Here is an 11,872-nt window from a genome sequence, read left to right as displayed (position 1 = left end):
AATATCCGCGCTCTTTTCCTTGCATACGTGTGTGGATAATGAACCTCTGCAAATTTGCGGTCGCTCATTGTGTATGGCTAACGCGTCAGATTTCAGAAAGGAAAAGGATGAAATCCCACAAAAAGTTCGCTACATTTTATATAACTTTGAAGGCAATATTAAATTCACTACAGGAGGAATGCTTGTGAAACGCGTTTTACATGGGACACACTGAGTTCCTGTTAAGGAAGTGAATCTATCTACGCTAACAGAACGTCCAGCAAGAGACGTGCAACATGCCGAATAGTACGCTAACATATTTAAATGTTCACTAATGTTTTGAGGTTTGAGGGAAGAACTAAATGCCATTCCCACGCTCACGACTTGTGCCTTCGATCTCTGGAGCAGATGCCTGCAAAAGGTCTACAAGTAGAGTTCCTTAATACGTCGATTAGTTCGGAGGTTTCAAAAACGCAGTTGCCGCCGACGATTAATCGGGTGAACACGAAGGTAAGGCGAAATCCTGCACAGAGTTACGATACGACTGTCTTTTATCAAGAATGCTATCGTGAATTATTTTAGGAGCGTCACGCACGTGGCATGGCGCTCCAAAATAGTCGGCATTCAGCGCCGCCTGGCGGCGCCGGAACGCTGCGAAAGGCGCCGGCCCGGCTGCGTGATGGTGCGCGTCCGGTACTCGGGCTCGGTGGAGAAGAGCTCGCCCGGCATGTTCTGCCAGTCGAGCTCGTTGGGCAGCCGGTACCGGTGCTTGCAGAGGAGCAGCAGCACCGGCAACGGACGCGTATCGGGGTTGCCCTGCGGTGAGAAGGAGGAGGGTTATATTTGCAACGAATTAAAAGGGCTAATTTATAGAGATAAGGCGACACATAGCCCCGAGGTATTCGTAACCGTTATCCTATAGGGATACCGAAGAGAACAAGGATGTCACCTTCAGGAAGCCAATCACGCCGTTTCGCAATACGCCGTTCCGCATTTATTTTGGCGCCGCTGTTGTGGCCGAAGCCCTCACCCTCATTTCTATTGTCCAACCACCGCGGCCGCTAATCACGATGTCTAAACAAGTTGGAATAGATAAATCTATTTAAAGGGATCCTGAACCACGTTTTGAAGCAATTATCGAATGACCTCGGTGTCAGCATATATTACCCCACGAATTGATTCCTTGGTTGGTAACAACTTTCGTAGCGTTAGCTACACTGACCGAGCTGGGCAGTTCGCGTGGCAGTCCGAGCGTCGTGCTGCGCATGCGCGAGAAGAAGCAGTGACGTCATACGGCTCACAAGATGGCACACCGGAGCCGCCGCCGCGCGCGCCTCGCCAATCTGCGCATTCCAGAGGGTTGACGTCATAGTCGTGGCAGACATACTGGAGCCGGCGCGCGCCCGGCTGTGCGCCTCAGTTGCGCACAGCCTGGCGCGCGCAATATATAATATATAAAAGTCCAAAAGAAAAAAATCACAGCATGTCACGTGGTGAATGATGATGAGTGGGGCGAAGCGAACTCGCGCTGCAGCACGGCGATGGCATTGGCGCAAGCGTAGTAGTCCTTCTTGATGGAAATTATTCTGATTAGATTGTTTGAGAACACCATTCTGTTGCACACACCGCAACTATGGCCGAAACTGTTATCAAGGAAGTCCCACTGGAAGCGCGCGTCGGCGCCTTCGGGCAGAGCCCGCCTGATGCGTTTTGCAGCCACTTCATGTGCTCGCACAGCCTCGGGCTCTGCCTGCCTGTACGCGCGCTTTCTCGCCGCTTCACGGTCCTTACATTTTGAAGATCCGATTCGCGCCGCAGCCGTGCAGCTTCGGCCTCGCGGGCTCGAACGGCGGGGTCTTCGCGCCCGCAGCCGTGCAGCTTGTCGAGCAGCTTCGGCCTCGCGGGCTCGAACGGCGGGGTCTTCGCGCCGCAGCCGTGCAGCTTGTCGAGCAGCTTCGGCCTCGTGGGCCTCGAACGGCGGGGTCTTCTCGCCGCAGCCCTGCAGCTTGTCGAGCAGCTTCGGCCTCGCGGGCTCGAACGGCGGGGTCTTCTCGCCGCAGCCGTGCAGCTTGTCGAGCAGCTTCGGATTCGCGGGCTCGAACGGCGGAATCTGCTTCGCGGCGTCGACGTGCAGCTTCGGACTCGCGGGCTCTCACCTCAGGATTCTGTCTGCGAGCGCGCGCTGCCGCCGCCTTCCGTGCCCTCCGTTCCGCAGCCTTGACTTCCATCTGGCGACTCCGAGCTAAAGAGAAAGCGTGCCAAGAGGGAGCCTCATGGCGCGTTACTTCTGAAACGTCGTCTTCTTCTTCTACTGCATACCAGAACGCGCGCTTCTCACGAGCTAGAGGTGGCTACCACAAGGCTGCAAACGGAGGATGGACAGACCTACGGCATAAGAAGCTTCGCCCTAACTAATTCTGAAAAAATCACCCGAAGCGCAGAATCGAACCAGCGCCTTCTCGATCCGTAGCGCGTGGCTCTAACTAGTATGCCACTAAGCAGCAGATCGTCCAGGTGGCTAACGGCGAGCGTTATATACACACACTTTACGCAGTAATCACAGACGGCAGGCGCTATAAGCGTTTCTCTATACCAGCGAGATGGCGCCTGGGAGCGCCAACGGCCGCTCTTGAACGGCGTCGGCCAACTCGCCCCGCTATTTGTACACTCAGCCCCGCGCTCCTGAGAACGCTGTTTCTCTTCGCCCTACATGGCTGTGGTCGCATTCGTGCGCTTATCCGAGGAAAAAAAGGGGCGGGCCTCGGCGGGGGAGCAGGGGGTTGTTGTCTTGTGCTTTCCCCCGCGATGTCCGCGCTAAAGTCACAGAGCGTACGTATGTCACTTCGCTTGCTGCAGCAGCCGCGTCTGCGAAAGGAGCGCGCTGTTCAAACAGAAATAAGTAACAACTGTGACAGTAGTTCGCGCTCGACTCCTTTGTGTACCTGTTCGTTCGTTTCGTGTGTCTGCTTTATGTGTGAGCAGTGCGCTTCAAGTGTCGAGCTGTGGCGGCATGATAGTTCGCGCTCGTCTGTGTTTGTTCATTTCGTGCGTCCTTTGCGCTGAGCGGACGCGCTGGAAATTTCGAGCTGGTTTTCCGTTCTTCGCGTCTACATTCCAATTTGTTGCTATCGCATTCATTGTTCGCCGTTGCGGCGGAAACTGACGTTTACAGCAAACTCTATTATCAGATCACAACGGCAGTGGGGTAGTTGTCCGCCCGCCGCCGTCCGTAACCACTATCGCGCGAAATAAGAAAAAAAAGAAGCGAGAAATAATTTTCAGGAACGGACGGGATTTGAACCCGGTCCCGTGCGTGGTAGTCGAGTCTTCCCCACAGAGCTACGGTGCTTGAAACTCTTTCGTAAAAATGCCCTATACATGTGTCATGGTAGGGCAAGCAGTCGTGTTAACGTGTGTAATATAGCGTCGTAGAAGAGCAAATAACAACCAGGCGTCACACAATGCGAATTGCGCAACGAAGTGACCGGGTTGTGATTGCTTCCAACACATTACAAAGGTCCGCCATAATTCTTCATCGTCATCAGCCACAACATAAACAAGTGCAAATAATTGCCTTACAGACGTGTAACGGGTACCCACGCTTCTCCGCAGAATGGCGAGTAATGGCATAGCGGGTGTTCCCTACTTCATGAAAGTTACGATGATTTATGGCGTAGTGGGTACCTACATGTGTACTTGTATTAGCTGCCCCAAGAGAGTCTACAACGGGCTCTAGAAAGGCCGCTTTTCCAGCTTTCGCTGTGACTGTGCTGCGTGTTCCCGCGCAGGCCCTGGCGATTTTTTACTGATACGCCTACAGAGCTTCGCGACCGCGGGCCTTCGGTCTCCGGCGTTGTCACGAATCAATCGCCGCAAAAATCTCGCATCCGTCAAGAACCGTCAGGAGTCTCGAATCCGTCAAGAACGAGAGAGGTTACGGGGATTTGTCGCACACTTTAGCGCTTTCTCTCTTGTCCCCTCCCGACGAGCGCCATGGAAGCTACACAGTGAGATATGACAATTAAGGGGGAAAGAAGCTATGTCAGTGAGCGTCATGAACGGAATCGCTCTGTCCCGTTTAACTATTGTGCGAGATGGTGTTGCTACATAGTAACGTTAGCGGCGATGGTACAAGGCGACACCCCGTGGCAAGAAGCTCATCTGATCCAAACGCCGCTCCTAATTTATGTCAGCTGCCGACCAATAGCAGCAATCTGTTGCTTGATGACATACAGCTGGTGCCCCACCCACCAAAATGAGTGAGGACGAGGCCTCTGTATGCAAGAGAGCACTCGAGAAAGTGGCAACTTCGCACTCCGCTTGTAAAGTCTGTATGTGCCGCGTACTGCACAAAATTTGGCTTAACTGTTCACAATGCTTCAGTGTTTGCCATTCGTAGATAAGATGTTTCACCAAGCCCGAAGGGTAGTTCAGGACCCTCTTAAAGTCACCTACAAGTTAAAGGTCACCACAGCGGACAACTCGACATTTAAGTGCGCAAACAAAGCTGCTATTAGCCGTACGAGTCCTGGATACGATATGCGCTGCTCACCTGTATGTCGAGGCAGCGCACGCTCTCGGGCACGAACTGCGGCCCGAAGAAGACGCGGCCGCCGGTGCCCTGCGTGCACATGGTGCCCTGCACGAGCACGGCGCAGTCCACGTCGTCGTCCAACACGACGCTGCGGGCGCGACCCAGGTACGGCAGGCGGCCGTCCTCCACGTAGCGCCGGAGGGCGTCCGTGTCCACGCCCTATGCGTCAATGTATATCATGCCATGCTTAATTAAGTGCATCATTACTGCAATCCTTAAAGAGGAACACTAGATCGTTTACAGACCGCCGAACCAATTTCTCAGTAGTCTACTTTCGCCCACTTGCTCCATAAGTAAACGGCAGTCTCTCAGGGGCTGATAAATGTATAAAACACAGCCAAATATGTATACCATTACGAAAACAAATAGTTTTTCTAAATATTTGGTTAGTTTCAACACGGAATATTCTGAGTTACACAAGGTTACTGCGGATTTAATAGGATGACAAATGCTACCTGGGATTCTCCTAGTGACTGCGTAATTCAGCCCAAAAGCAGCGCGACGTACAAGTACAAGAGAGACGACCGACGCCCTTTTCTTGTCCTGTCGTGCTGTTTTCTGAATTTAAACGTAACACCAAGCACAAGCCACTCTTGCAGTCTGACACAATGTGGCACTTGGTATGCCGGTGCTGTCGGCGTATTTCACTGTGACAAGCCATCGTGTCCTCAAGGCCATCCTTCACAAATGCGTGGGATGATCGCATATTGCTGTACTACACCCCATTCCTGTGAGGCCTTTCCATCATGCTCACCTTTGTCATAAATCCGCCTTTTTTTCATTTTCCTGCGCTGCCCTCTGCCGTTTTGGTAGGGCTTTGGTGGGGGCCGGGACAATCGGTACTGCCAGAAGGTAAGCCTCCGTGATGAAGAGACGTTTTCGCGACTTTTTAGCTAGGGAAAGGGCGCATGCGCCGGAGCATCAGTGAAAGAGGCGGATTGTGGACCAAGAAGAGGAAGTACCCCGCCGGCCGCTTTCTTAACACAATAGTCTCCGTGCTAATGGGTGCCGGAAACAAGCGTCCAGTTATAGTATTCACGAATTTCGTAACGAATCAGTTAAATCAGACTACAAATCTCATGCATCGACCTTTTGTGCGTTTATCGGACCAAACTGATTGAACAGACCGACTTGCATCTCTATCAACCCATCTTCTTCTGCCTGCAAATTAATGTCGTCTCGCTGTCTAATCCTCTGCCTTGACCTCACTTATATATTAATTTGTAGACCCTCGAAAACCACCAGTCAACTTCACTATGTGCTTTTGGCACTAAACTTCATATTAAACTGGCGGGTTTAGATTGACGCCTTATTGAATGTTAGCGGATTAATTCACCTAAGCTGAGCACACGAACGTTGTTGCAATTTTGCGCCCCAAAATCTTGAAGGTCTACATTCCGTACATATTAGTGCCGCCTTGATCAGAACAAACTAATCTGCATGCTGTTTCACATGTTCCCCATGAAGACAGCTGGCCATTTTCAGACGACGGTGTTGTTAACGAAATAAACTGCGAAAAAGTTTTTGCACTCTGTGAAAGTTGGTGGCCAGGGAGGCCGACGGGCGCACTCCCGTCTCCGCTATCGTCAGCGTTTTTCATAAGCGCGCTGCTGCTCGGGCGTTTTCACAATGAGCGGTCGTCCCATACTTGCCACGCACGACCGCGCCAGTGCAGCGTCTATACTCGACTGACTTGGCGCAACACGTACGAAACGGGTACTGCCCCACTAAAGCTTTTTGCACTTATGTTGCATTGCCTCCGGGATCGGCCCACAGATCGATGATATCAATTGATGACGTCATGTAATAACACCATGTGACGTCACGATGACGTAACAAAATGTCATCTCTCACCAGGGCCGTAGCCAAAATAGTTTATGGGGTGGGGAGGGTGTTCAACCATACTCTAGTACGTTAGTGCGTGCGTTGCATGTGTACGTCTATAGATACACATGGAAACTTGAAACATTTCAGGAAGGGGGTTCAACAACACCCCCACCCCCATGGCTACGCCATTGTCTGTGACGTCATGATGATATACATATCTCGAGGGCGGCGACGTAGGTTTTCTACGGTTCGGGGACGGACGCGGACGGAAGTCGCAAAATCAAGCAGCTGTGCTATTACAGCCCCGCTGTGATATGTCACCCCTCTATAAAATGGCGCAGAAAATGACCAACGGACGCACCTCGAACTCCTCTCGTGTACGCAGCAAGGCATGGGCGATACGCACGGCGACCCACTGCCACATGCGGTAGAGGATGCACGGCGTGGAGCAGTCCCGTGCCACCAGCCTGTCCATCAGCCGCATCGGATCACGCACGCCTGCAGGCGGGGAGAATGAAAGATGCCGTGCTTGCTGCATGCTTCGAAAGACCATGTACAGCAATAATCTTTATCGAATGGCTACACTTACTCAACAAGCCGATAAAGGTAAATTATTGGTACAGACAATGCACGCGAAGAGCCAATTTTAATTATTCAACCGCTCTACGTTTCAAGGTTGTGTCTATGCAACGTCCTCCTCTATTGATATCTGCGCGGGTTTTCGAGTTTTGCTATTCCACAAACGCTATGCCTTTACGCAACGGCATAGTAACTTTAACTTACCACTTAGTGTCCGCCTAAGCCAAGTCTTAAAGAACCCTTAAAGTAGCATTTGCAAATAATCTAGGGGAGCTTTCTTAAAAGGCAGCCACGCAGTGGTCGCACCAATGCATGACAGCGTGAAGGGTTTTTAGCAGGTTACGATGTAAATTGCTGGAACCCTTTACATTGTCATCATGTACCAAGTGGCCCAGAAAACCGCACCGATACGCAGACGATAGCCTCGTTCAATTCACTGCTCGACACTAGACAACGGCGCTCACGCTGTTCTGCTCTCATATTGCTCGTTAAACCAGTTGTCAACGTGACTGGTACCCCACGATGGCGGCCACAACGACATCGACGCATATTATCTGTTGAGAAAACTGCACGCCTACCTCAATATCGGTCTCACAAATGACGTCACAGACGGAGTCGCTCCTGTTGAGGAAGCCGATGATGCCGAGGGATCCGGGTGCCACCAGGAAGTCGGTGAAGGAGCCCTCGGACGTGAAGAACTGGAGCGAGTCGGCGTTGGCAAGCAGCGGCTGTCGCCGGGATGCACTATGCTGTCTGCCCTCGATCTGCAGCGCGTGCGATTTGCGATTCCATCAAGGGGGTTGCCGGCCTAGCATAGATCATTTGTGCATTTCAAGTTGACGGGCAGCACGCTCAGTTCGCACTCGACAACAGGTAACATCCATACTCATAAATGTATATTTTGACGTAGATTAGCAACTGTTAGATTTAGGTGCACGTTAAAGAACCCCAGGTGGTCAAAAATTTCCGGAGCCCTCCAACTACGGCATTCTCTCATAGTCATAGCATGGTTTGGGACGTTAAACCCCAGATTTCTTCTTTCTTCTTCTTCTTCTCTCTCTTCTTCTTCTTCTTCTCTTATTATTATTATTTATTATATTATTAGTATTATTATTATTTGATTAGCAACTGTTACTAATTCATCGAGTTGTCGTTGAAATTAATTTAAATATCTGATATATCCAAACTGTAGTGGCGATACTCTTGACGGAATAGAAAAAGAATTGACCAACTGGTAGCAAGGTGCTGTAGAGTGGAGGAAGAAGTTGGAAATTTACGGAATATGAGTCCATTTCGAACCAGAATGAATTCCATATAGTTGGTAAATTAACTCAACCCGTATACAAGCATAGAACGTGAAGCTTGTATTTTCACACGTAATAAGAGACGATTTCTCGGCAGATAGGCGCGGAGTTTTAAATACATCCACAGCATAACATATAACCTACCCGACGTGGTAGCTTTGCGCGTCAGGTGTCGCGCTGCTATGATTAAGGGCCCGGGTGCGACTCTTGACCACTGCAGCAACATTTCCATGCGGGGTGAAATGCAAAGAGCACCTCTTTGCTTAGACTGATGTGTACGTTAAAGAACTCCCGGTAGTGGAAACTAATCCGGATCCTCCATACGGCGTGCCCATAATCACACCGTGATTTCGGCATGCAAAACACAGCAAAGAATTGACCTGTATGCTTACTGTCCTCTTAAACCTCGCACGTATATAACACGTATATGTGGTGTATGTGTTCAGATCATACACACCTCACTATTCCGGAGAAGACGATGTGGATGGCTTGGTGCGGCTTCCCGTACGACACAAGCTGCTTGCCCTTGTCATACTTCCAGCAGTAAAGCTGTGAGATTATACAAAGAAAGTGAAATTGCATCTTTGTAGCGCAGGCATATATGCTTAACCCCGAACACTAATCGAAAATGAATTGTCTGCTTAGCGTATTCCACCGTTAAATGCCGAATAGAGGTGAAGCGTCGATGTTAGGCTGCATGTGATCGAAATGATTTAGCCACACGAAACTCGAGCCCTGTCGCCGTCAAGAGATATGAGAATACAGGGTATGTCATTGAAGCAAAAACATACGGCGCATGGGGCGATGTTATCGCCCTCGGTATGTATGGAGAACCTCACTACGACGGCGACGGCAAAGATGCCCCTAGGGTGTCCATATAATTCCTATCGCAATAAAATCGTTTGAAGAACCTTTGCGTTTACTGGCTGGCCATCTTTATTTTTTCATCCTTACTCACTATCTATTGAAACGCCAGAAAAACGCAGAAGTGAGTTGGAGCAACCGCTCAAAGGATCTGAATTAGATTTCTTGAATTCTATAAAGGCTGGGTAATGCAGGAAATGTTTATGCCTTTTCAGCCACTCACGTCTCTTTATTGTTATGGCAGGCCCGTAGCCAGACGGGGGGGGGGGGGGGGTCATATGGGTGAGGCCTCTCGTGCTTTATTTTGTATCCGACGATCGATCGATCGATCGATAGATAGATAGATAGATAGATAGATAGATAGATAGATAGATAGATAGATAGATAGATAGATAGATAGATAGATAGATAGATAGATAGATAGATAGATAGATAGATAGATAGGTGTCACCTCCTTTAGGCGGGGCACGCTCTCTGCGGGCAGCCAGGGCACGCTGAGAAGGAAGCTGATGGTGGTCTCGGGCACCGAAACCGAGCTGGGAAGCCGGTTCAGGTCCCGGATGAGCTGCTCCAGGCACTGAAAGGCAAGCAGGGTGCATGCGACGCCTTGTATGCTGGGTACGACAACACCACGTATTGCGTAGCGAATGTAGAAGGGTCGGCTCTTTGAGGCATTAGCTCATGAGTCGGGCCCATAGCCGGGGGGGGGGGGCTAGGGGCCCTGGACCCCCCCCCCCGTAATTTTGGAGAAGTAGGTGTTTTTAGCAAAAGTAAATATTGAAAATAGGTGTTTTTCTCAAATAGTCAAGGTTTCAGCAAGTTCCCCCTGCCCCCCCCCCTAAAAAAATTCCTGGCTACGGGCCTGGCTCATCAGTATTACAAAGCTTATGGTAGCATGAGAATGAATAGAACAACCGATTTCTTTCGTGTGGCGCTGCCAGGCTCGAGGGTGCGAGTTCAATCCGCCTTTTTCAAGGCGCCCCCACGCATGCGCTCTCCCCTAGCGGAAAAGTCGCGAAACGTCTCATCATCTCGGAGGCTTTGCTTCTGGCGATACCGTTTGTCGAGGCCCCTACCAAACCCCTACCGAAACGGCAGAGGGCAGCACAGGAAAATGAAAGAGACGGATTCCCGGCCATGGCGGCCGCATTTCGATGAGGGGGAATGCAAAGAACACCCGTCTCTTTATAGATTGAGGCACTGCCGCATGTGACGGCGACCGGAAGCTCCGCTATTGCGCTGTTTAGTATATGGAAAACACTGGAGGCAGACAGGCGCAGTACAGTTGAAATTCGATCTAGCGAAACCCGATTTTACGAATTTCCCGATCTAACGAAGAAATTTTCGTTTCCTGGCCGGTGCCCACAGTGTTCAGTGTCGTCATCAGCTCGAATAAAAAAAGATACCATGGAACTAAACCCAATGTAACGAAGATTTTTCGGGGATAAATGTGCAAAAATGCAGTGCTTTGTAATTTTGGCACGTGCGGGTTTTTCTTCGGGAGTGCGCCGTAACGCTGTCACGTTAAAGCACATAGCCGCCCTAGTGACGACCTTTAGTTTTATTTTGGCACCCATGCACGGAACAACGGATTCAACAGTCGGTAGTGTTTTTACGTACCAAATTGCCCTATATGGGCGGTGGTGGTTTGTCGACATTGTAAATGCTCCCACAGGAACACGATGGTTGCTTACGTTATTTAATGGTTTTTGCAACAGATGGCACTGATCATCTCCTTGCGACGTTCATGCTCTACCTTCTTGCACAACTACTGCATTCGTTCTCCCCGTCTTTGCATATCGGCATTTTGTCATAGCGTCACGTGACCGTCTACCTCACCTGCATCGTCCGGACATGGGAAGCTTAATGCCAGGACTGTCCTTGAGGACCATTGCGCACGCGCGAGCGTGTGTTAGTGGCAAAATAAAATGGCGCGATAGGTTCGCTACTTCACAACTGTCGCTACTTCATAAATTTAGATTTCTAAGAACCAAAACATCCCTTTCTCTATTTTACGAACTTCCCAATTTAACGAAATATATCGGGTGCGGTCATCACTTCGTTAAATCGCGTTTCAACTGTAAATGTTGAGGCGGTGGCTATACACTACGCAGTGTCCTCGATGTGTGTATACATACCGTTACGAGCTCGGCGTAGTGGTGCTCCTCGACGAGTCCGCTCTCGTGGAGATCGTTGAGGGCGGACAGGGTCGAGTTGAGGATGCGCCGCGCGATGAGCCGTGACCGGGCCACGCACTCCAGCTCAGGGTACCGCTGCTGGATGAGTATTATCTCCTTCAGCAGCTGCAACCAGTTTTCAGATCCAGAGTGAACGTCGTTCTTTCTTGTTGCTGCTCTTCATTAAAGAAAATTGAAAGGGGAAATATAGACAAGCATTCATTTGTAGACCGAAGTTAACTCCAAATCAAGTCTGCGCGGATTTCCAGTAAACACAGCATCGCGGTTGAGGACCAATTTTTCTTAAACGATGGAACTTTGAGAAATTTGGAATTGAAATTCGTATTGATTTAATGTCTAGAGGTTTGAGGAAGTGGATAATAATTGCTCCCTTTCATAAGCTTTTCTGGAGCATGTGGTATTCCGTAGTACTCGTATATCATATCCATGTAAATGTACAAAAACACCACAAAGAGAGAGAAAAAAGGTGCTATCAATTATATCCGCTAAGTGGCCACTACGCCTACACGCCTGAAGAGCAGAAAGAG

General features: G+C 50.1%; 1 protein-coding gene and 1 long non-coding RNA gene across 2 annotated transcripts; both read right to left on the bottom strand.

The window, feature by feature from the left end:
• Nucleotides 1–263: 263 nt before the first annotated feature.
• On the bottom strand, nt 264–6,882 carry LOC119375234 (uncharacterized). Its single transcript, XM_037645417.2, has 3 exons — nt 6,762–6,882; nt 4,532–4,732; nt 264–795 (listed from the first exon to the last, which is right to left on the bottom strand). Exons 1-3 carry the CDS (start codon nt 6,873–6,875, stop codon nt 604–606), a joined length of 507 nt encoding a protein of 168 aa, XP_037501345.2. The 5' UTR covers nt 6,876–6,882; the 3' UTR covers nt 264–603.
• Nucleotides 6,883–8,741: 1,859 nt separating this feature from the next.
• On the bottom strand, nt 8,742–11,456 carry LOC119374421 (uncharacterized). Its single transcript, XR_005180169.2, has 3 exons — nt 11,286–11,456; nt 9,599–9,724; nt 8,742–8,832 (listed from the first exon to the last, which is right to left on the bottom strand). It is a non-coding gene; the product is annotated as an uncharacterized LOC119374421 (long non-coding RNA).
• Nucleotides 11,457–11,872: the final 416 nt, after the last annotated feature.

This window comes from Rhipicephalus sanguineus, chromosome 11 (assembly GCF_013339695.2).
Source record: "Rhipicephalus sanguineus isolate Rsan-2018 chromosome 11, BIME_Rsan_1.4, whole genome shotgun sequence".
Lineage (NCBI taxonomy): Eukaryota > Metazoa > Arthropoda > Arachnida > Ixodida > Ixodidae > Rhipicephalus > Rhipicephalus sanguineus.
Note: the sequence above shows the minus strand (reverse complement) of the source record. Positions and strands in the feature narration are given on the sequence as shown.